At 31.2% G+C, this 26,532-nt stretch overlaps 2 protein-coding genes across 3 annotated transcripts in view; one reads left to right on the top strand and one right to left on the bottom strand.

Moving 5' to 3' along the window:
- Positions 1-542: 542 nt before the first annotated feature.
- MICAL-like (protein) overlaps positions 543-26,532 on the top strand; it is a 168,282-nt gene continuing 142,292 nt past the window's right edge. The window contains exons 1-2 of one of the 2 annotated variants that reach the window (XM_076393896.1): positions 543-762; positions 24,403-24,484. The gene's annotated coding sequence lies outside the window, so the exon portion shown is untranslated. The remainder of the gene's footprint in view (positions 763-24,402; positions 24,485-26,532) is intronic. The other variant, XM_076393895.1, reaches the window with a different exon arrangement.
- Positions 19,808-20,338, bottom strand: LOC143190792 (uncharacterized). Its single transcript, XM_076395361.1, has 3 exons — positions 20,140-20,338; positions 19,932-20,075; positions 19,808-19,847 (listed from the first exon to the last, which is right to left on the bottom strand). The coding sequence occupies exons 1-3, from the start codon at positions 20,262-20,264 to the stop codon at positions 19,808-19,810; spliced, it is 309 nt and encodes a 102-aa protein (XP_076251476.1). The 5' UTR covers positions 20,265-20,338.

Below are 26,532 nucleotides of genomic sequence, written 5' to 3'. Positions count from 1 at the left end.
TATTTTCAGAACTCTACAATTTCAGAGCATCAAATATAAGTATACTTAATTAATCTTTACTTTTATGTTATAAATATAATATTGTATATATATATATATATATATATATATATATAGGCCTACGATTTCTTCTGCGATATAACTTAACGGTGCCAAATTTAACGCCTCGAGGTGCCGATTAATATATAGATTCTCTTTTCTGGTAGAATTTTCTTGTAGTTGTGTTTGTTTCTTGTAGAATTTTTACAAAATTGAATCATATCGACGAATTTTTTATCCACTAATACTTGTTTATCTTCTTTGGTAGATTTTTAATAATATTTAAATGTAATATTTAAAACCAAACAGCAAATATATATTTGGATAAATGTCACATTATAAATGAACATAAGTTACAATTACACATACTATGTTCTAAATTTTTACAATTTCTGTCACTTGTTTCTCAACTGCTTAACGGACGTTGGTGCGGATAATCTACGTCCAATCGCGATAGCACAACAGAGCCGAATGGTTTCACGGAGTGGGCTGGTTTGAGTGTGTACCTTCTACGTCCGACGATTCGATTGTCAGTACAATAAATTCTATCGCGGTGTTCGGTCGCGTTCGCTGCAATTTCTTACATCATCAGACACGTGTCGAATACGTCACCTTGGCCAATTCAGGAAGGTTTGGCGAATTTGTTTGATTTCACAGCTGTGTGTGGTAAGAAGAACCGCCCCCTCATCCGGATAATTTTGACGGATTTAAGATCGATTTTCGGTGAGTTTTTAATCGTTATTTGTGTGTCTGTGCATGTCTGTGAACACCTCGGCAAACAAGACTAAAATATCCGTGACTGGATTGGTCGTAGCGTTTTGCACGACGGGGTTTTTTCGTTTCTTTAACCCCAATCTAGCTGGCTTGTAAAAATAGGCCAGCTGGTTTATTATTGTTACTGCAACCGTGTATCGATACAAATCGTTCTGAAGTGTTTATGAATCATCATTATACATAGACAATCTCCAAAAAGTATTTTTAGTCGGAAATATGTAATAATAATTCGGTTGTATAGGATATTTGTATATATATCACTTCTAGGATTTAAATTACTAACATTTAATATTAGCCAAGCATAAATATCCGTTAAATTTCAAGTATTTCATTTTTTAATGTTATTTCGGACACTTTGGATTTGTTTCTTTGACACTTCTACTAGTCAGATTAAATTTGGTCCGGAAAATATCATAATTTGGTTAGATTAGGTTAGGTTTTCTGGTGCTATAAGTCTTGTTATTATGCTAGCACTGCCACTTGAACCTGGGCAATATTGTTCTTAGTGCATCTGTTATTGATGACGATTAAAATCAAGATTTATTTATCTCTAAGTTGTAGTAATTTTTGATTCGGATTTCGAGGTTATGTTGCTTTTTATTGCTTCTTAGTTGTTACCATTGATTAACTTGAATTCCAAGATTTATAACAATATTGATCGTAACTTAAAATGTTGGTAAACATTCATTGTTGATAAGAAATTATATTAATTGTTAAACATTTTTGCTTTTCATGTATTGTTTCTACAAATAATAAAATTGTCAGATATTATTAGGTTATTTCTATAAATAAAAACAGTATAATTTTAACACTACCATACACGTCTTTAAATTGTTTATTTTAACAAATGAAATATTCAATTCCAAATCATTCTAAATTCGATTTTTTTACCACAAAATATTGTAGGATTTACCATTAAAATAGCAGTTTAAAATAATTTAATTGTTGCCATAGTTTATAAATTTGCTGTCTAAGTCTATGAATTGTTCTGTGATTGTTGATACCAATCGGCTGATTATATGACCTGTTTGCCAATATGTTTTGCGTAATATAATTATTTAAAATACATAAGGTAATTTTTCCTAAATTCAATAAAATACACTAGTGTATTTCTTGTATATTCTTGACTTAACCTCATTCTGCTAGTGGAATGTATGACATTTGTAAAATTGGAATTATACACAATGTTCAACTGGCTAAAATTGATGTATGTTCAATGGAAAATGGATGTTGAGTGAAAAATAATCTCATATATTTGACCATCATGGGTCATGAGCAACTAGACTGTATTTTTCAGAAACAAGTAATACATTCTCGTTTAAGTAAATATATTTTTATATTGTGAAATATATTTTAAAAATATTTTTATCCAATGTTGTACAAAATTGACTGGATTAGAAAAGCCGAAAACGTAATTCATTTAATGTCAGATCATTATAGTATACGAAAAAAATATGTAGGAATGCATTCGATTTTTGTAGACATTATAAGATTTATAATATCTTTATTTTCAGATAAGCCTCAAGGTTTTATAATATATTTGGAACATTTTTTCATAGAAATGAAAGTAGTCGTTTTTTTTTCTTTAATTTTATGACACGGGTGACAAATTTTTATTTATATTGAATTTATAACTAATACGTGTTTGCTTTTTTACAGCATTGAATTCATATTTATAGAATTACTGAATTTATTAAATAATGAATAACATTTTGTTACATTTTTACCTTTCCTATTAAACCTTATAAATCTTACTGTAGTTAATATGTTATTATCTTGCAACTGTAGGCTTTTAATATATGTTATATTCGAGATATAAACTATATTGATAGTATGGACATTTCTTTTGTTGGTGCAGTTCTAGCTTATTAGTATTTTCTTAGTAGATTATCTCGGTAACTTGATTTGTATAGCTTTGTGGATACATTCTTCCCATGTTAACCAAGCCAAATGCATTGTATGATTAGGCTTTCCGATAAGGGCTTCTTTTTTATTTTATTTGTCTGAAGTATGTTGGTGTTTGTGATGTAGCTATGTTCTTCTTTCTTTTATATTGTAGGCGTTGTAATCAATTTTGGTTCAGAACAGAGCCTGTTTGTCAGCGATGGTTTCATTATAGTTTGTTAAGCGTTTTTGTTTACCAAAGAAGGTTTATCTGAACTAGGATAATATCTGGCTTAAACCAGCTTGGTTTACTGGTGTGACTGGGGATTATTAATTTTTATTGAACTTTACCCCTTTTTAAGCAATCACACAAACATATATACATTAGCAACATCCATGCCTTGATCGGGATTCAAACCCGAGCTACCACCTTGACCACTAAACTACTGAAAGTGTGACACAACATTGTTCTACAATATTAATGTTGATATATTTTTATTTTATTTATTATTAGACTCAAATTGCAACGTGATTTTATGCCCGTGTACTAAATGAGTCGAAGTATTGTTATAAATATTGTTCATGATCTGTTGGTTGTTTTCCCAGACAATGCAAATTAACATTCATGAAGTAATATTGTTCGTTTTAACCTTGAACGAAAATTATGCACATTTTTCCTTTAAAGTGTATACATACTTTTTTCTGTTATGTTTACAAACCAATATTTATTTCTTTTTTGTTTTATTAATCTGTCTTAAGGCGTGTTTGCTATATGACTATATTATAATTTTGTTTTAATTACTCACATTACTTGCCGTATTACTGCGAATGAACATCGATATCCTCAATAATGAAGTTCTCACTACTGCTAGCATATTGCTATCAAACACTGCCATATTGAAGAACAAGGGTTAGTGCAGAATATAAGGTTGAATTTTTAAAAGTTATAAAATCCAAACAGCATCAATTTTATTTATAGTGGGAATTTCAGCTGCCAAATTTATAACACATCATTTTCAACGACCTGGAATAGGTATCAACATATTCCAAAATTTAATGATAACAAGAACAGAGAAGGAAATGATTCTTGTTGTGTTGGAAGTAGTCAAGTCATTAATGAGGTTTGTCCATCAAGAATAGTATCAAAAACTGTAGTAACTGGTACTAATTAGGCATTTATTTTAAACATAATATATTTTAGTTAATGATTTAAATTTTCTTTTATATCTAAGATGTAGCTAGAATTTGTTGAGATTAAAAGTCGAAGAATGTAAAAAATTCAGAGAATCATAGAATAAATTAGACAGCGTTTTGCTAAGATATAGAACAGTGTACCGTGATACTTTGAAATAATTAAATTTGCTAACAAAAGTATCAGCGACACCCTAGTGATCTAATGACAAGGAAAATATTACGATGGACTCATTTTAAGTTTAATTAATTTTTGTGTTTAGATTGCTTCTGGTTTTGAACTAATGTTGTTACTAGAGATGATCTCTTGTTAAAACTAAACCAGTTAAGGTCAAAGAAAATTACAATAAAGCAACATTCGTACCACATATATATTTGATTATCGTTATTATATTGATATTCCTCGTCAGTCTGCTTGGATTGGTTGTGTCATAAATCATTGCGCATTCAATTGTTATGTAATAATGCGTATTGAATTCTATTGCCCAGATGCTGCAAATTAGTAGTTCAAATTCGAAGCCACAATGTAATTGGGGTCAAGAAAAAGGTTAACAGTATAACCAGCGTTATTGCTGGTATTATCCTGGTTACATTTAAATGGTTTTGTTATATATTTACTGTTACAATTATATACTAGTAAATGTTTTCCCTGTCAAACGGTTATTAATCTATTAATCTTCAGAATTGTATGAAGCTTAGTCGTGACTCACACCCTGTCCAAGCGCTCATTAGCGCTCTTGTTATGTTTTATATCAAAAGAATAATCATTAGTCATACAATTAGGATGTATCTGTATTCGGATTTCGTTTTTTACTTTAAGAAGGCAGTTATTCAAAGACATTGCTGCAATATATTCTAATAAAAATATTATACATCGTTTTTACAACTTTTTACCTAAAGTTGTAAAGATCTTAAGCTATGTGCTTCCAGTCAGGCCATAAAAAGTGGTAATAAGAACCCCTATGTCTGGTGTGCACGACAGTTGTGAGAAAACTTTCCATTTGTGTTGCAACAGTGTATCCAAAACCTTTAGAACGTGTAGTCAGGCATTGTCATGCAAGATTATGACTTTGTGTCTGTTAATAGTTATTGCAGGTCTTTTTTGAAAACAATGCGTCCTCCAATTTGGTCCTCCATGTCATCTTTTTTTCATCAGCATCAAAATCACCTTTTTTATATCGTTGAAACCAAAACCAATATGGGCTATGACATAGTGAAATCACTACAAGTTTCTAAAAATATTTGACGGGCTTGGATATTAGCCATTATTAGCGTCAGTATACACTTAATAACTTCAGTCATTGAAATACTAAATGGAAAACTATTATTTGTTTACATTGATAATTCAAATTTCATGAGAAACTATGGCAAATAAATATATGTACATAACAGCGAAGACACTTTTTCAAGTTAAATAGGTTTTCGCAGGTCAAAATAATTTTGCAAAGGTTAATACAATTTTACTCCAAAACTAAGAAGCAGTGGATTATTGAATTCCGTGAGGTATCAATAAAAATGTCGATATATTCCTACTTTGATATAAAGAAGAGCTTCAAGTACGGAATATTTGTTGTCACTTGAAAAATGGAAAATAGATAGGTTTTATAGAAAGGCTATTTTATAGGTATACTAGCGACCCGCCCCGGCTTCGCACGGGTGCAATGCTGATACTAAATTAAATACACTACAGAAAAAATATGAACGTTGTTTATAAAAACATAGCGGCCCGCTCCGACTTTGCACGGGCATAAAATATATATGCCTATGTCACTCAATGAAAACATGATTAAAATCGATCCAGTATTTTTGGTTCATTCATTACTGCCCTTGGCCTGCACGCATTAAATTTGGAGTAAAACAATTCCTCTTCCCCTATACTTACTATGAAGATTTCCTGCTATCTTTGGAATATCTAAATTCATACAATTTTTATTACATTACACATTTTTAAACGCAAATTTTAAATTTGTAATATCTCCGAAAATATTTGTTTAATTTACATGCTGTAAGGAACCATATTGATCTATATTAATTGCACACTGTATTTAAGGTACTTAATTCGATAAGGATTAATGCCGTATTGCTTAAAATAGCTTCGTAAATAAGCCATTTTCTCACGTAAAAAGTAAACAATAAAAATGGTTAATGTGGGTTATCCCTAAAAGATAAACATATACCATCGCGGACTTTTTTGTAGACCTTTTTATGGTGTACAATACTGTAGTACATTAATTTCATCTAACTCGTAGGGTTAGGCAGCGTTTTTGCTAATTGCTAAATAAGCCTAAAAAAATAGGTTAATTTACGACATCACGTTAGAAACCTCTAAAATTAGCAATGTTGCCTTAGTATATTATGCATGTATTATACATATAAACCTTCCTCTTGAATCACTCTATCTATTGAAAAAAACCGCATCAAAATCCGTTGCGTAGTTTTAAAGATTTAAGCGCACATAGGGATATAGGGACAGAAAAGGCGACTTTGTTTTATACTATGTAGTGATAGTTTATTCAGTCTTTGGCCTTCTAATTCTATTTATCTTTTAGGATTTTATCATTTTGATATATGTGTTAAAAGTTGTTTCAATATTTTGTTTTCCTATGTTTCTGTTTATTTTATTCGTAGTTTTTATACATATTAAGCAGGCTTTCTCAATGGTTTTTCCTTGTCTTCGTTTTCATTTAATCCGTATTAACAATAACATTCAAAATTTAATTAAACAACAAATACTTTTTTAGATCAATTATTTTATAAACCGGATTTTTGGGATCAATGAAGATGCATTATTTTAAACAATGATAAGTTGATGATTAGTTTTTTGAACTAGTGCTGGGCCTTCAGCTGCTTTTTCTTCAAATTGAAGTAAAAATTTAAAACTTTTCGCAAATACGATTTATTCGGTACATGTTCAAACATATTCAACACACTGAAACTTTATTTTATAGTTAATTTATAGTCCTGTACAATTCCACTTAAGAACAGTTAAAACGAACATCCAAAAACGATGAGTTTATAAAAAATTCGTTATCTACTAATGCGAGTATTTTTTGTGTGAACAAAACCAAACCAAATATTACAAAGTTATCTAACAGTTTGTCAAGATGCGAGGAAATAAGAGTTTGTATAAATATTTACAGCTAGTATCTTAATGGTACAATGGGTATAAACTCATTGGTATATTGTGTAAACACACGGATATGAAACTACAAACACAACCTTGTCGACTATAGACGGTTTAAATCACTTCCAAGTTGTACTTACGACCAGGGCATTAATGGTTCTTGTCAATAAGGAAGTCCCAGGTGTTGTTGCTGGAACTTGGAAATTAACATATCGGGTAAATAAACGAGGAACGTAGTTTTATGGAGGTATATATCTGTTTTTATTCTTTATTGAAGATGGTGTAACCAACAGAGATGTTTCTTTATTTATGGACATCGATAATTTATTATTTTATTTAATAGCATTTCATCGAAATATTTATTTCGATTTTTATTGTGTTTTTATTAATGTTTCTTGCCACAACAACAATTTTTTTCTTCTCTATTCTGCGTCATGGCAATCTGTGATCACCGTGTTGTCCAATTTCTAAACTATTTATTGTATTCGTTTTTTTGAGAATTTCCATGTTCACAATTCTCATCCCTCTATGTGAATCTATTGTTGAGGCTGGGGTTGTCATATATCTTTAGCTTCGGATTCAGTTGTCCTCTCAGTTCATTCAGCGTCAGTTCTAGCTCGTTTATATGTTGTGCAAGTTTCTTCTGATATTTTATACTATGCTGACTTATTTTCTGCTTCACTGTTCTTATACTAAGATTTATGTACATGTTGCCCATGCCTTGCTTTAGGCAATATTTGCTTTGAAATCTTTGTAACATTGCAATAATGAATGCAAGTTGAATGCCGGCTTTGTTTACAATTTTATTGTTCTCATTGCTTAAGTGGAAATGGAGACCTGGTAACCAATGCACACTACAGAGTTTGATGTCGAGTGATTTTTTTAATAAAAGTAATAATAATGACTATTAAATTATTAATTTTTATCGTGGTATAGCTTTTACCTGCTATGTAAAGGTAATAAAAACTCAGAGCACTATTAGAATCAGTCTCTTATTATCACAATAATGAAATAAAATCAAACTTCAACAAAATGCAACTTATATCAATTTAAATTTCCAAAAATTCACTATAATTAGACTTTATTAATTGTACATGTTATGACGCTATAATGACACTATAATTATTTTTGTCTAATTTCGCTAATGCAGAAATAAAACCTAAGATAAAATAAAGTGGCTGCAATATGTCTTCTCAAGGTTGTTGTATACGCATGAAGAACCCTAATTGAGCTTAATGAAATGGGTTGAACGAATAGTAAGTAATAAAGGATTGCTAATATTCCTACAAATAATCATAGTTATATATAAATATTTAGTTATAATTTATACTTTAAATTAAAATTCAAAAATAGAAGTTGTTGAAGCATATTTTTGCAATATATAAGGTGCTTACGTGTGTTTAGATCATTGTATTTTCTAAATTCATTATATTTATTGTTTGATTTGAAAATATCTACTGGCGAACTAAATCAAATACTTTTAGGACAATTTTTAGGATCCGAAAAGTTCAAAGACAATGAACTCTGAAATTCATTGGACAAAAGCTCGGTTCAATATTTCAAACAACTTGGCAGTTAATTAATTATCGGTCTCCGGGTATTTACATTTGATAGAAGAGATCGAAAAGGAGCAATGGCTACTATAAGAATTTACTGAAAATTCCATTTCAAACCGTCTCAACAATGTGTTTTCATTGCTTGCCAGTCAAAAGAGAATGGTTCTCTGTAGTGCATTATGACAATGATGTAGTGCAATGAAAAGTGGTTATAGTGTCACAATCCCAAGAGGAAAATGTAGCGAGTTAGTTCGGGAGAGCCATCCACATCGACATAGAAGCGGATTATTCACAATCATAAAGTTTTGCTGTGCATCTAGTGAGATCAGCACGGGGTGAGAACAGTGTATTACAAACTAGGGGTGTGAGCCACCGAAAAAATACCATATTACGATATTTTAAAAAATATATTAATATTTTTAATAAACCCTTATAATTAAGTACAAAATATATTGACATTTTTAATAAACCCTTACAATTAAGGACCCAAAAATATCGATATATCAATCAAAAAAATATCGATATTTTTTCGGCATGCCTATTAGAAACTACTAAAAAAAGTTAAATGAATAAATTGTATGATATTTCTTTGAAAAAGGACCAGCAATAACGAGTTAAAGAAGAATGATAATAAATTCAGGGGAATATTTTACTGGATTATTATTTAATAATGATTTTAAATGATAAAGATAAAAATAAAATAATATGTTCATCTTTAATAAATCATTAAGCAAATTATATAATATTGAGTATATAGTGGTAAATGGTTTTGAATAATTAGTTTCTATACCAGGAAATGAATGAACAAATATTTAAATAAACTTTATACATGATATTTTATCGATGCTAATGTAAGTAATAAAATTGATAGAACAATACAGTAATACTATAAAACCAGTTTCTAACTCGAAACTATTCATCAGACCCATTAAGATAAAGCAAACAAATACGTAATTTCCATATATATGCGCTTATAGCATAACATTTCATCGGGAATGAGAATATATCATCTTTGCAAACAATTTTATGCAATAACATTAGAATAGGTCATTCATGTTTTTTCTATTTTTGTCCTTCTGTCATGTAATAATAAATATTCATTGCTAATTTCATGGAAATATCAAGAGTAAGCAATTAAATATTCAAGAAAATTAGAAACGTAAAAAATTGGACAACTCTTGGCTGTATTGTATTGTGCTGGTAACATATAAATCAAGAGATAAACTATTTACGAAAACAGAAAGTAGTTTATAATGGTATGACATATAAAATAAATATAACACCTATTACGTGCAGATTTAAACTTGTTTACTGTTTTTAGTGTCTTACAGTTGATGCTTTTTCATATACGAAAATAGTTTTGACACCAGATAATCACAAATAGTTTTAGACCTGAGCAACAAAAAGCTGTTTTTAAAATAAATTTGAATCGGCAATCCAAATCAGCAACCCGTCTTTTAAAATTGGTTCTAGTTTCGAAAATATTCAATACATTCATTATTTTTCTATTTTTGGTCATCAACGGCCGTTTATTGAATTGAAAAAGTATAAATCAGAAAGGACCACAGGTTGAACTGCGTCTTCTATATTGCTTGGGATCAGCAACTATGTCTTCCAAACTCCCTGGCCCCGAGTATCCATGGTGTAGCCTCTTCTTGCCTCTCTTCTTTCTCGTCGCTCGTGTCACTCAAGTTTTGTGGGAAAAAATGAATATGTGAATACAGAAAATGTATTTTGACAGATATTAGAGCTCCAATTTTGTGATAATTTTGCAAAAAATTGTCGATTACGTACTTCACAAGTGGTATATATGACATATTTTTCGACATTTGCTACGTTTCTAAATTTTTCCTCGTTTACCGAACGTATAACATCTAAAAACAAAAACACGTTGAATCGACTTTGCAACGTTGTCTGTAGATTTTCACACATTTGAATCGTTATCATCTGCTGGTATTTAAAAGTTGACCCGAATTTGTACACTTGTGTTACTGATAAGTCATGGAACGTAATGTCGAAATGGTTCGAAAAGGTATTTTCAGTCAATTGGTATTGCAGGTATTTTCTCTTCTTTTGGATCTTTCCCATGGCCTGGAAAAAGTTAATTCATCAACTGCTAAGCTGTCTGAAGTTTCTTTAGACAGCTTAGAAGAGTTTAAGTTAGGTATTCCTCGTATATGTCTTTCATCCATGGATAGGCTGTTCTTTATCATCAAGGTTAAAATAATCATTTTCAAAATCGTTGAAGCTAAAATCGATTGGGATTTGACGGAACGGCATCACCATAAGTTTCTACCGAGCCAACCATTGTCGATCAATGAATTTCAGACTGCAATAAACTAATTTCAGTTGGCATACAGGTTAAAAAAATTGGAAAATTCCAAAATAATATAAAGAAAAACAAAAATGAATAATCCGTTCCCAAGAATTATAACGTGCAACGCCAAAAGGCTAAATCAGCAAGTCCGGTAATTTGAACTATTTCTGAGAACAATTAACATAGATATAGCTCTCATATCAAAAACTCATTATTCTAAAGAAATACATTAAAATACAGCGAACATACAGAAGTTCGCGGCTCTAATTATAAAACAAAATATGCAGCATTTCCAACAAGAAGAGGTCAAAGAAGAAGAAATACAAGCTACGGTAGTTAGTATTGCAAAGAAAGGCGCTGAAATAAACATAGGAGCTATACACTGGCTTCCAAGTTACAAAATAACAAAAAAACACATATATTTATTTTTAAAATTATGCCCAAGGTATATTATCAGATGGGATTTAATGTTAAATACACAACTTGGGGTTCACGATTGATAACATCTGGAAAAGGAAACAAATTACTTACAGCAATTAATATTGCTTCTATCTTATTAACAAATTTACTAACTGGGACACTCAGGACAGGACCAAATCAGTTTAAACGTAAGACTCAAAACTATAGATTATCTTGAGCTAGAAAACCGAAATATAATTGAACAAATTCGGTCTGTTGCATAAGAAGCTACCCCGGCAGTAACACAGAAATCAGTATATGAGGTAAATTATCCCCTTAAAATTACAGAATTGATAAAAGAAAGACGAAAGAAAGCTTAATGCTGCTGATATACCAACAGTAACAAAGACAGTACTTCACTAAAAAATCTGTCCCTTTTAATTTTGCGTTGCGGCCAAATATCAACAATCTAATTATATCACTTTACGGATACCCGACTCCTCAAGCAGAATTAGCTAAATACCTTGGCCTGTATCTCTATGGTAGGTTAAATTGGAATCATCATATCAGACAAAAAGTCAGATGATACTCTCAACTTGACCTAAAATGAAAGAGATTGGTTTATCAGTCAATCATAAAGCCAATTTGGTCCTATGGGGTGCAAATATGGAGTTGCGCTAAACATCAAACCAACTAGTAATCCATCGCATCCAAAACAATGTTCTACGATTAAATACCAATACTTATCGATGACCTAGAAATCATATGGATATACGAGGGATCCAAGATTTCGGCTTAAAACATAAAATAAGGTTGCTAAATCACATCAACGTGGAAGCGATACAGTTACTGGACAACACGCAGGAATTTGTTTACTGTATAATTGCATTCTTAGCTTTAGCTTAAATAGTTTAGTTTTATTTTAATTTGATAAATACATATTGATGTATTAATCCCAGACTTGCCTTGCTTGTGCATATCTAATGTAAGATGTAAATAATTTAAAAGTGTTTGTTTTAAGTAATGTAATGTGTTTGTGCTCCATGAAGAATTTTTCAACTCATAGAACAAACGTAAGGAATGTCAAAAATGCAATTTTGAGCGTTACATGATGCACACTGAATATCTCGGGAATACTAAAAATAAAAAAGAGTTGTCAAAACCATTGAATATATCAGTTAGAATAGGTTGTTTATCAGTTGTTTACGTTGATACTTCGCTCACTAATATCATTGATCAACAGATATAGTTGATCAAAACTAATGCAATCACCTAATAAATCAGATCAAAAATTCATAAAAGCAACATTAATATACCTGACAAGATGTTACAAAGTTGTCGGTAAATAAAACCGGAATATACACATCAGTATTAAGCATCGATTAACATTGACGAGAATCGTTCGACTCTTCTTTGATCTATTTTCATATACGACCGTTTAAAAGCAAACAACCACTCGGCTGTCAGCATTTTTGCTCTTTGTACTTTTCCTGCTTCTTATTGCATTATCTTAGTCCTCATTAATCATTGCCTGATACAGGCGAGTAATTTATGAGTCACGCCGGCATTATCTCTTTAATGCCTCAGTCAGAAAATCAATTTAATTCAGTTCAAACGTTCAACTTAATATAGAAAGCCGTATATGGACCAGGCGGTCGACAAATAAGCGGATAATATCTTTTTCTTGGATGTTTTTTCGCTTTCTAATAACATGTCAACTGGAAAGTCTACTATAGTTCTAATATTTCCACAATAATAAAAAACATATTGAAAGTTTGGACATTTATCTGCCGTTTTTTTCATCATTATCATCATTAATGTTGTACATTCATTCATCAGTAATTGTTCAATTTTTTGCCAGTGCTAAAACTATGTCGTTAAATATTCGTTCTTTCCACCATTCATTTTTCTTTGATCTGAAAGAAGTCGCCAACCAATATATCATTATTTTTATAAGACTATAATTTATTTATGTATGCTCTTTTATAAAGCCGTCTTGGTGGTGCAGTGGTAAAGTCGATTGGACGGTCCTCCTACTGTTGCGATAGTCGCGGGTTCGAATCCTCCTGGGACATGGTCGTATTTATGTTTGTGATTGTTTAATATTTGTAATTGTTATGGGCGAGAGTGTAGAGTCCGATAAACAAAATGATCCCTGTCACCCCAGTAACCATGCTCTTCTGGGATGATTTTTAAAGTTGGAGTCGCCAGTCGGTAGGCTTAAAGTCGAAGACCGTGGCTCGGAGCCCACGAGCTGTAGGTCCAGTCACAATAATCCAAGAGGTTGACGCGACTAAAATCAATAGAACTTCAGTATTCTTTTATAAAAATATATCTTTTATTCTTGCTTGTTTCACTTCTTCACCTTCAGAGTAGATCATTGATGATTAGTGTTATGTGTTTGTCTGCTCGATTCAGGTCAACTCTTATTAGCAAATTTCATCTTTTCGAAGTATCGTCCTGCACTGTTCTTGCATCCTGCAAAATCCTATCTAATTTTTTCTGTTATTCTAGTTTAACTTTCTTCAGCCTTTCCTCAAAAAATTCTAGCAAGTATAAAAGAAAATTCTTAATCGTTACTAACATATATCATAATTAAAGTAAATGTCTAGTTTTTATCAGTTACTGCAGTTGTGCTACAATTTTTAATGGACTTAATGAATTGACTATCTAGCTTTTGGTTGACGTATTGTAAATTTACTAACCTAAAACGAATGGATAGTTAGTTAATATAGCTACTAGTTATGTCCTAAGATACTACGCCTATCGGTAATAATAATAAATATAATGGAGAGAAATGATACGTTGATACTTAACATTTCGACTATTAAAGCTTGACCATTGCAAGTTCTAAATTACCATTAGCATTATGCTGTTAACCGATTTTAAATAAATATAATGTATGATTGGTTTTTGTCAGAAATTCTCTAAATAAATAGTCAGTCTGGAAACTTAAATATTTTATTTCTAATTCAATTGAATGTTACTTAGATTACTTTTTTGTTTATATTATTCAGTTTATTTCAATACCACTTGTTATATAATATTACTGCTTTATTTATCTTCTTCCTAGAGTTATGTCAACCAAAATAAATAATAAAACACAAAGCTTTATATCGTATGTTATCAATTCATTTTACACACTTTCTGTTGACTATCTTACGTTTACACTATCTTCAAAATTTATGACATTCAATTCAGACATATTGTGTTATTTTTTTAAAAATCTGCAAATTCAGAGAGGTATAAGTTCAAATATTTCATTATGGCCATTTTTCATTCTCTGTATACCTTCTATTTTTGTTTTCAATAAGTTCTATATTTTTTATTTATTAGTATTTTCTTTTTCATATTATTTAATATAAATATCTCTTTATACCATAGCAATCTACAAAATGAGTATCATTAAATTAAAAAAAAATTAGCAATAATTCATACCTTACACATAGAACTATTTATTTTTTTTACCCCATACAACAATTGCAGTAACGTCCAGTAAACGATAACGAAAATTTGGCAATCATGAGACGTTCTGAATTGAATGATCGTTCCGTCCATCGTTCAGTTCACACGAGCATTGACTACACAAGCACAAGGTAATGCAGCTCCGCATCCCTTTTCGTTTTGTGTTTTCTACTTTCATTCAACATCAATAAATAACAGTCACATCGTGTAATCATTACTGTTTTTATTTCATCTTACCTCCATTCACCGAGCCATAGTACCCAAATGACTAAACTAATTTATGTATGTAATCTATGTTTTCACGATTATCGTAATTCTCTACAAGAATTACATGCTTGAAACTTGACATATTCGTAATGGTACAACTATTTGCTGTAAATATGTTGCTGTTTAACTATTAACCACAAATATATAGTCAAAAATATTTAACAACAGTCCCAACAAAAGCCATATCAATATACACACTATAACATATAATTAAAATCGGCCTAGTTTTGTTATAACCCGATGACTCACTCATTCGAAAACGTAGCATTCGCGAATTGTTTTGATAGAAATCATCGATGTGTTAAACCATTAGAGTACACCAACGCGAGATACCGATATAGGCATATATTAACTTTATATCACGTTACAAGGAAACCCATCCAGCCTTCGGTATCTAGAACAACGGAATGACTTATGATATCCGTGCGAACTAACTCGGGCACTTTCAATTTTATATCGACAACAAATTGCAACAAACTGATTAACAGTGACGTCGAATGTCGCTTGTTCTAGTGAAATTGCCGGTGTTATTGGAAAGCGGGAAAATATCGAAGAAAAAGGTATTATCAGTTTATCTTCCGATACTTTATTTGATATTATACGGCTTTCTATAGCTGGAAAGTGTCAGGTTTAATTAACGGGTAAAAATAGCCGGCATACGGTATTGTAAATTGTGAAAAAAATATTGAAACTATATCGTCAGCGTTACCATATCTCCATTTGGCAATACAATATATTGTATTCAATCATGCAGCAATGCGTTTCATGTCTAAAACATCAGTCAGTAATAGTATAAAGGGCGTCAGAATTCTTTAAAATCTCTCTTAAATCAACAAATCTAATGTTGTCCAACTTCTTCAACATATCCGGGTTATTTTTATTTTTTCTGGAATTAACAATTAGAAGAGATTTTTCCCTCTCATATTATTAGTTTTTTACTTTTAAAAGACATTTATTGACAAAGAAAATATAATGTAATAAAACCATAATGTTAAAATGGTTGGAGATTATATTTTCAATCATTTAATATTGCCGGCTTGGTGGCGCAGTAGTAAAGGCGATGGGACGGTCCTCCTACTGTTGCGATAGCCGCGGGTTCGAATCCTGCTGGGGCATGGTCGTAAATTTATGTTTGTGATTGTTTAAAATTTGTTAATGTTCTAGGCAAGAGTGTAAAATCCGAAAAGGAAAATGATCCCAGTCACGCCAGTAACCAGGCTGGGTAAGACCGGATGTCTTCTGGGATGATTTTTAAAGTTGGTCATTCGCCAGTCGGTAGGCCTAATGCTGACGATCGTGGTTCCGAGCCCACGTTAAACTTTAGGCCCAGTCCAGATAAACCCATAGTTGGTAAAAGGAGACTTTAAAATGTATATTAAAAAAATTATTTGTAATAGAATAAATTGTACTACAATTATTTATTAAGACCTATTAATCTAATAAATTTATTTATTAGAAAATTTTCTTTTGATTGGGTTTATCTCTCTATAATTAATAATGTTTAAATTAAATAAAAATATTTTTATATTTTAATTTTAAAATGAATTATTTAAATTTCTGAATGTTTAGTAATGTTTTACTTTACTTTACATGTTATTATTAATAGCGAAATCCTATAATTTCAACATTCATCCAGTGATCTAAGGATATAACTATACTTGGTCAACGATTATACACTACATTTCACGACATTTTTATTATAGCAATATAATTTAATCCAACTATCTATGATTGTAAAATTATAATATAAAATATTATTAATTAGGTTATATCATTATTAACTACTTATACTGATTTTCTCTATAAATTGTCGATAGAACTGTACAATTTTAGATTTACTGAACTGATATTAGTTTCATTAATTATATTTTTGATATGTATAACGATCGAAACTTCATGATGTTTATTTTATTTCAAGAAATAGATTCGGTGATTTCCACCACCCTTTGACCAAAAACAATCCCATAATGTAAAACACATATTTTTCAGTTGTTAACCTGCTAATAATTAGAAGCAACCCTAATCGTGAATCTTCCCACATACTTCTTAACATGTGAAGTCTCCCCCTTCTTTTTTCTCACGCCATTAGCACCATAAAAAAACAACCAGTATTTTAAGTAAGTAGCTAAAGTTGGCTGCGTTTGTTAGTTGGCCGATGAACTAGAATCACATCAGAAACACATCTAATTTGAAATTTATTAGGTGCATGTATTTTCATTAGCAGTGTCTATTGATGAAAATCGAAATATCAACGGAAACAATAATTGCTAAACAACGTAAATTCGATGGTTTTGACATTTCTTTACACAAAATAGAAATACAAACAACGTTAAGCATATCAATAAGTTTTCAAGATTTTTTTATATGAAGCTTTATTACGAAAAATGGCTACATTGGTTAATATGTATACTTAATATATAACGTTTCAAATTATTTATCAAAGACTTAGATTATTACACTTTTTTTTTCATATAAAACAGGGCTTGGTAGTGACCATTTATTAATTAGTAAGTCGGAAGGATGTTGTAGTAAATAAGATTAGTCTTGTACTTATGACTTTGTTGAAATTGTTTTAGTGTTTTATGAACCTCAAAAGAGTTCACTGTCCCACATTAGCAGTTGATGAATTAGCACTTTCTATGCTTTGGGAAAGATCCAAAAAGGAGAGAAAATGGTTGCCACACGAACTGACTAAAAATGCCATTTCTAACCATTACAGCATGGCTGTTAAATTGCTTGCTAGGCAAAAAGAAGAGTTTCTGTGAGCGTATTGTGATTGGCGATGAAAAGTTAATGGACAGTGGTATATATTCATGGGCATAATTTTTTTTCCGAATTATCCGAATTTTTTTCAAACTTATTTTCCGAAAGCAAGTCTGATATTGTAAAATAATTTGTTTGGCTAAAAAATAATCGAATATATAGAAAAGTAATTTTCAAACTATCATCGTATATTTTGAAACGAGCGTCTACGTCTAGACTTATATTATTGATCAATTGAATTTTAAGGTTACAGAACAGATCAATATATAAAATTCGGTCAAGATATCAACTATTAATAAACAACAAACAAAAAACAAACATCAACAAGTGCCGATGACCTGTTGAACTTACGTAGCTTAAAATTGTTATACCAAAAAGAGAATGATGTCCATAATTAAAATTTAATAACTACCGTGTTTGGAGATTTCGCACTAAAACAACAGGATGACTAATACCTCGATAATTATAGTGGATATTAAATTAGATTAAGATATAATTACCGAACTTGAAAAAAGGTAAAATGATGAACTCGTATTAAGTAGATAAAACACGCCTGGCTCATAATCATTGCACGCTGTTTATGGTAACAGGCTGTACATATATTCTCAAATAAAGTAATAAGGCTCTTTCGGTTAATTACTCATAATTGCTCGAATCGCCATACATTATGGGATCAGTCCTATAATTCAGTGTGATTTTTCATCTGCAAGAGAACTTTATTACCAGCTGTCGTACAATTTCGAAACATACTAGTTCATATAAAGTTCATATACGCACTTATATATTACAAAAAGCAACACAACAACAAAATAACAGCACAAGTTTATATAAAAGGAATCAAAAAATATACTATATTATTTGCTGATGATACTAGGATACATCCCACTGGATACAATAGCGAAGAACCAACCAGAAAATTGCAATGTGCAAGTAATAAAATATAACCCTTTCAATAAGACAGTCGCCTCATCAAAATTGATGACGTCAAAACGTCGCAGTGTTGCCACATCAACTCTGAGTATTAGTTCATTTTGGCTTTGAGATTTCAAAAAAATTCTGATCTAAACAGAATAATGAAACAAAAATAATGTTATCAAATATAACGTATTTTAGCATTATAGCACATTTAATGCATATATTATCGAAGGACTTAAACTACTATTTATTACATAGCCGTAATAATTTGTAGGCTAGTGTATGTGGTATGAATTATTAGTAAAATGTCATTATTTTGTAACACTAATTTTGTAGATTGCTATAGAACACAGAGATATTTATGTTAAATAATATTAAAACAGAATTGGTTTGAAGTTTATAGTACTCGTAAAGAGAAGACTTAAAAATGGTGATATTTGTATACTTTACACCTATAATTTTCTGATTTTGCAGATATTTAAAAGGATCAACAAAAAGTAGATGTTTAAATGAAATATCATGCTTTTTTAGGGTACTGTAAAAATAAGATGTAGTTAATAGAAAGTATGAAATAAATTGATAACATAAGATTTGAAGCTTTGTTATTGATTATATTTCTTTAGTTTTATGTAACTATGCGGCACAGCGCAGAAATAGAATAAAACACATTAACACATTTGGTTTCGTCTGTTTCGTTAATAATATTTCTCATTTCTTATTTCATTTACGCTCCCAGTTCCAGATTTTTTATTTTCTTCTTGTCTTGAATGTTCTTTATCACATGCCATGAATATAAGAGCCTTTGTAGCCTGGTTCCCATAACTTTTATCCAGCTTAAACTACAATTTAACTAAAACATAACATTTTACTAATACCTTTACACTTATTATCGCATTGTTTGCTGTTAATTGTCTCTATTAAATTATATATTAGCTTAATAAACTTTTGTAAATATAAAATTAACCTGAAAATTACTTCTGTAGGAATGTTCCTCTGGTCGGTCGAAATGAGTGACCGTCGATGCGATTGTTTGTCCGAACACTCACCACTATTTGTGGAAGGAATTTGCACGGGAACTGAAAACACTGGCTGAATAAAAACTTGTTTATTTCGTTATTGAATGATACATGTGGTCGAAGGAAGTACGATAGTGCTGTGGAAGTGGTACTGTTACAAGGGGGTAGAGAAAAGAAAAGAGAGCGAGACGTCGTCGTAGTGGTCTTTTATAGCCGGGAACCGCATGGTACCAATCCATCTGCGTTGCCAACCTTTGAACTTGGTGTAGGTGAATGCGTCGTGGCCCAACTCCCCTCCTAGTGGAACTGCCGTGGAACGTACCTCTATGTGGTGTAGGTTCCGGAGTGCAAATGGGGATCTCAACCTGAACGTTGTTCGTCTTAGAGCGTTCCGATTTTTTTGAGGGTCCTATAAGTGTGGTGCCTTACTTGTCCTGTTTTGTGATGCAAGGGCGTTTATGTGTTGATATTATACATGATGGGCTTCTGTGGTTTTCGTCCCTCAGGCTAGTCTCGTGGGATAACGTAGACCATGTGATGTTGATGGGTTCCATTCCTTGTGCTCTCCTTCCATGCACGTGTTACGCACATTGGCTTATGTTGAGCTGGTTTACCTGTTAAGCACTTTGATCACATCGGGGTCACCAATTGTAGGTATGTTCGTCTGGTCCGTCGGTCGAAATGTGTGACTATCGATGCGATTGTTTGTGAGAACACTCATTACTATTTGTGGAAGGAATTTGCATGAGGACTGCAAACACTGGCTGAATAAAAACTTGTTTATTTCGTTATTGAATGATACATGTGGTCTAATGAGCAAAAATGCGCATTAGTAGTAAGGTCAATAGATCTTCCTATATAAGTACCTAATTTTAAGTCATTGAATCTAATCTTTGGAACCAAAAAATTCTGCCAAACTACAATAGTAACATTATTTTGCATTATATGAATTGTGTTCTACCCCGTCTTACTTATTTATTTTTAATTATTCATGCCTTCATAATTATTTATGTTTAATTCTGTCAATACTGAAAATGAAGAATTAAGTCAATAAATACAAATGATAATTATCGGAATTATCATTCCCATTGCAACTCTAATAGCTCTTTGATATGAATGAAATGATAGATTATTTGCTTATAATAGATATATTTCCATTATATCATTCATAATAGAACAACACTACTTTTTTCGGCTAGTCCAGCTCTCGTCCTTGACGGAATGACACGTTAGAAAATGGGTTGGCCGCCCGCTGGTCAGCTGGAGTCGCGCGAGGTCTGTGCATTGACGAAGTTTTTGTATCGATTAAGTTCCGATCATAATTCTAGACGAAGAGTGCCATGAAAGGCAGCGCCTGCTATTTTTAGACGATGAGTACGATGGTTATGTATTTAAGATATAATGGTACGAGGAATAGGTAACCAGCAGGCGTTTGATATGGTTAATCGATAATGTAAATAAATGATAGTACAAACAGAATTTGATCCGTGGAATTCGGGTTAAGAAATTTAAAAAATATTTATTTTAATGATAAAAAAATTTTTTCTTAAGCTTTTTAAAATATTTCATAGGGTTGTTATTAGTGTTGGGAACAATCGACTGAAACTGACTATCGACTGTTTAGTAATTGACTACTTTTTACTATAGTCTGTTTCAGTCGCTATTTTATTTTTGGTTCGACTGTTTCAGCCGTTTATTTTTAGTTACTATTTTCTGTTCTACTAGTTCATTCGACTGATTTTTAACAATGTGGCTGTGTCGTCGTAGGCGCGACCTTGAAAGTAATGCGCCGCATTTATGCTTATATAGATTTATATGTAATATATGGGGTTTTATGTTTTTTTGTAGTTTGTTTGTGAATAACTATATATTGTAAATTAATATAGCAGCATTTTGGAACGCTAGTTTTCGAGGGCAAAAAAATTAAATTGTAAATGATAAATAGTAAGATACTTTTGACTGGCATAATAGGTAATACTTTGGGCTGGTATAATAAGTAATACTTTTTTGATAAACTTTCACGATTTTTGTCCAAGCCTTTTGTTTGTCAAAACTTTTTTCCTAAAATTTCAAGATTTTAAACTAAAATTATGTTCCAAAGGTTTGAAAAATTGCATCGATTCCAAAAGATTTGAAGAAGTTTTTACACTAGCAGTTGTTAAATTTCTTTTAAAAATATTAACGGTAAAAAAGTGAATAAAGTATATTACATATTTGTAATAAATACATTTTTTGATAGGAAAACTCCACTTTAATATTCAACAATTTATTTTGATGGCTATTAAGAAGAGCACCACAGTTTTTATTTGTTGACGAATGGACTATCTTAACAGAATGTGTTCAACTTTTAAAGCCCATTGAAATAATGACCACCGGGTTATCAGGTGAAAGATATTCCACGATATTTTTAATTATACCATTAATAAGAGGATTGCAACTTTCCATCAAATCTAGAATTTTATCAAGTGAATGGAAAAAAAATACAAAATTGCCTATTAGATGTCATCAATAAAAGACTGGCAATTTTAGAACACGATATGTGGGAAATCCACAGATGCTATATTTGAAAAAGCAAGATTTGGTATTGCAAATAATGCTGAGGGATACAAAAAGTTATCATAAATCAGGTATCTTCCATTCTAACTTAACTAAAAAATACAAATATAGTTCCACAACTCGAAATTCAAGACGGAACTAGTGATCAAGAATGTATTAACATCTGGTGATATTTTTATAAAAAAAATTACTCTTTTTAATGGGTATTGAGGGTCCAAGCTTAGTGGTTTCATAAGATTTTACAAATCACAAATAACAAAACTATACTATGTACCGAAGAAAAATAAAAGTGTTGTCAATATTTCTATAATACATCACACAAGGATAAAGCTTTATGTCCTAGATCAAAAATGTGCTAATTATTCTGTGGCTAGAGGAACCCAACGTTGGCCTTATGTTGCTTTTATATCAAAAGGATATGTATTGTGAAAGTACCAGATCCAGAAAAGCTTCTTAAATGGAATAAATACACAATAAATATTGGAATTGAGTTAGTGAATCAATTTATAAAAGTAAGACAGAAAGTTCAAATTTCACAGCAGATCAAAATAATAATCGAAAGTTTGAAAAAATATGTAGACACTTTAAAAAAAAAGAATATAAAGAGTTCGATCAGGAACAAAATTTACCTTATCTATTGAAATTTTGGAAATATTTTTTCATTGTCATCTAGCACTATTCATAAAACATTCTTAGAATTTAGCGTAGAAAAAACCAATTAATACTACTAGTTGCTACATTATTAACGTAAAAATATTATATATTTATATTAAATTTTACTGACACATAGTTTTTCTTCGTATTTATCAATCATAATCCATTACAGTAAATATACGAGCTGATTATCACTTATAAATATTGATATTGGGCATCGTCAGATTCCTTTTTATATATATTTTTTTAAATAACCGAGCCAGATAATTCATTTTGTGTAATATTTCGCAGATCACTTAATAGATAGTTATTTATTTAAAAATAACTTGTTTGTCCTGACATGCATGCACATCATTGTGCAACTTACAAAAAAGGGATTCTGTATAAATTTTCGCCCAGTCATATTAATTTTCTGAAATAAAAAACTCTAAGAAAATTGCTCACGTTTTTAGGAAATAACTGGTAAGACCATATTGATATTATTTGTTTAAATATACACCGTGATGTTTATCATCATAAAATACACTTATGCATAAGTTTTTTAAATCATTGATATAGTGAACGATTAATTATTTAAAAAAATACGTTTAGTTAATTCCCTTTTTTAAAGTAGTGCCATATACATTCGGCAATAAGTATCGATAACCATTATATAAATAACATATAGAAAATGATACGGTCAGCCAAAAAATTATGAGTTATTTTTTTGGTGCAATTTTTATGTTTTTGAGTGTACTGAACCCGAAAATGATTTTTTGTGGCGTTTCTTGATAATTTTGATAACTATGTTAAACGAATTGTTACATTAAAATAAAAGAGAATATAATTTTGATGTAAAAATTAAAACAATATTTACAATCCATTAACGATAGATGTTTGTTTTATCCAATATATGTTAACTAGCACATACTAAAACCTTTTCTTTATTCTCCTTCCCTTCTTAGGCTCCTTTTTATACATTTTCGTTTATAGGAAGAATGTGGAAGGCCTCTAAAGCGTCCAATTGTTGTCTGATATCTATTTTCTCCATGTCATCAATATCCTGGTGAAATCGTTTACTGTGCTCTTCAGTCATAACTTCCAAATTTTTCGAAATATAATTCAAACAGGAATAAAGAAAACATACTTTTAGACTTATTAGGTAACCTAAAAATTAGTGCCTTCATAAAATAGCCATCTTTTTTTTGAGGATCCTTCATGGTCCGCCGTATGACTAGTTCAACGAAAGCACCTTCCTTCACCGTTTCTTCTGAGAGGACTGGAAACGTTGAATCTCTCTTTTTGAAGGAATCTCCATGTTTCGGAAATGATTTTTTTAACTTTATGAGCAGCGGTGGTAGATTTATATATATATATATATATGTATATATATATATATACAATAAATTTAGTTAGATTTGATGGCAACCTAAGTAATTTTGTTGATTTAAATTATTTTACATTATTTGACCATCGACACTAAACTTTTATTTTCTTTTTCAGGTAAGATCCAGGAGGATGTCATTCAAAAGCTTACCATTGGCTCAAGTACTTTGATAGACTTATCGGTGGAACTATAGTGAAGGTTAGAATTTGATATACACAGACATGCGAATTCATTATACAAAAATGAGTTATATTCTACTCTAGCTTTGAACAACAATCTATTACGAAACATATTAAATGTCTTTATCTCTAATAATTAATAGTGACTTTTCTTGAGACAATATCTTGTTGAAACCTAAATAATGAATACATTCTTATTGTTATTTATATCTGGATGTATTCGACATAACAGGTCAATTGAAAAATCCCCGGCCTACCATAGTAAAACACATTTTTTTTTGGCAAAATTAGTTTTTTTTTATTTTTTATTCCACATAATTCCCTTCAAGGGTGATACACTGATTATAGCGGCTCTCCAAATTTTTGATACCAATTTTATAGTACGATTTGTCTTTTACTTCAAAATAGGCCTCAGTTTCAGCGATCACTTCTTCATTCGACGAAAATTTCTTCCCAGCGAGCATTCTTTTGAGATCTAAGAACAGGAAATAGTTGCTGGGGGCTAGATCTAGAGAATATCTAGGGAATACGGATAAGAAAGCAATTCGAAACCCAATTCATGGATTTTTGTCATCGTTTTCACTCACTTGTGACACGATGCATTGTCTTGGTGAAGCAGCACGTTCTTTTTCTTCAAATGCGACCGTTTTTCAGGCGCATTCCGAAATACAGACGCTATAACCTTGCTAGCCGAGTGTTTGTGAAATGATGGAGATATTTTTCATCCATTGTCACATATCGACTCAAAAACTCGGGTTTATTACGCTTGATCATCTTCAAACACTGCTCCGAATCATTAACTCGTCGATGTTTTTGGCAAAACGGAGCACGCACGGTACCCACTTTGCACAGAGCATTCTCATACCCAAATATTCGTGAATGATATGATGTAGACATTCAGTTGATATCTTTACGTAGCTTAGTAGTCTACTATTTCATTCAATTTCAATTTGCGGTCATTGAAAATCATTTTGTGGATTTTTTAGATGTTTTCGTCGGTAACAACCTCTTTTGGGCGTCCACTGCGTTCACCGACTTCGGTGCTCATTTCACCGCGTCTAAACTTAGCATACCAATCCTGGATGGTTGATTTTCCTGGGGCAGTGTGCGGAAACTCGACATCAAACCAAGTTTTTGCTTCATCTGTATTTTTTCCTTCAAAAAGCAATATTTTATCAACACGCGATATTCCCTTTTATCCATTATTTTACAATAACAAAATTTGCTTCACTCAAAATGCTATAATTCACAAACTAACGATCCGACAGCTGTCAAATGTATACACGTATCTTTTGAGGGTTAGGGCTAAAACTAAACTAAAAACATATGGATTTAATTGTAGTAGCGCCATCTATGTGTCGGGCCCGGGACTTTTCAATTGACCTTTTAGCACTTAACTGTTAAATTGTTGAATAATCTGATATTTACTAACGTTTAGATCATGGATTTTCTATTCGATATATTTTTGGAATATTTATTTTATAAAAAGCACTAAAAGAGTATTACAGAAGGTAGTTTATATGCATTAGAATGAAATGTATTCGCAACTGTATTTTAACGTAACGAAATTGGTCGAAACTTACAAATCCGCAAATTTACGTGAACGGTGGTTTGGCCTCTGATACTTACTTATACAAACGTCTGATGCAATGCGACCTGAGTTACATTACAAGCGCGATTGTCCTAATACACTTACACGGAATCATCGTCTAAAAATAGATCGAAAAGCCACTGACTTCTACGGCTCATCTTAATGAACGGCCCGATCACCATCGAAACAAAGGCTTCAGCGTCCTGTACGCCTCGCGTTCGCAGCGACCAACCCATTTTCTAATGTGTCATTCTGTCAAGGACGAAATTCCCTGGCCACAAAAGGAAAAACGAACGTATGGAGCGTCGATTTTCGCAACACGCGTATGATACCATATTTGTTGGTAAAGATAGCCATGTCATTGTCTCTCAGTTTTGTTTTAAAATGAATTCATATTATTCATTTAGATATTAAATTTTACAACATAATACAAGAAAATATCTAGATGTACACCAAGAAATTAAAAAAGGATTCTA

Source organism: Rhynchophorus ferrugineus, unplaced genomic scaffold (assembly GCF_030347505.1).
Source record: "Rhynchophorus ferrugineus isolate W39M unplaced genomic scaffold, kcgeb_rfMv2 rfM2, whole genome shotgun sequence".
NCBI lineage: Eukaryota > Metazoa > Arthropoda > Insecta > Coleoptera > Curculionidae > Rhynchophorus > Rhynchophorus ferrugineus.
This window is presented reverse-complemented; position numbering and strand designations above follow the sequence as displayed.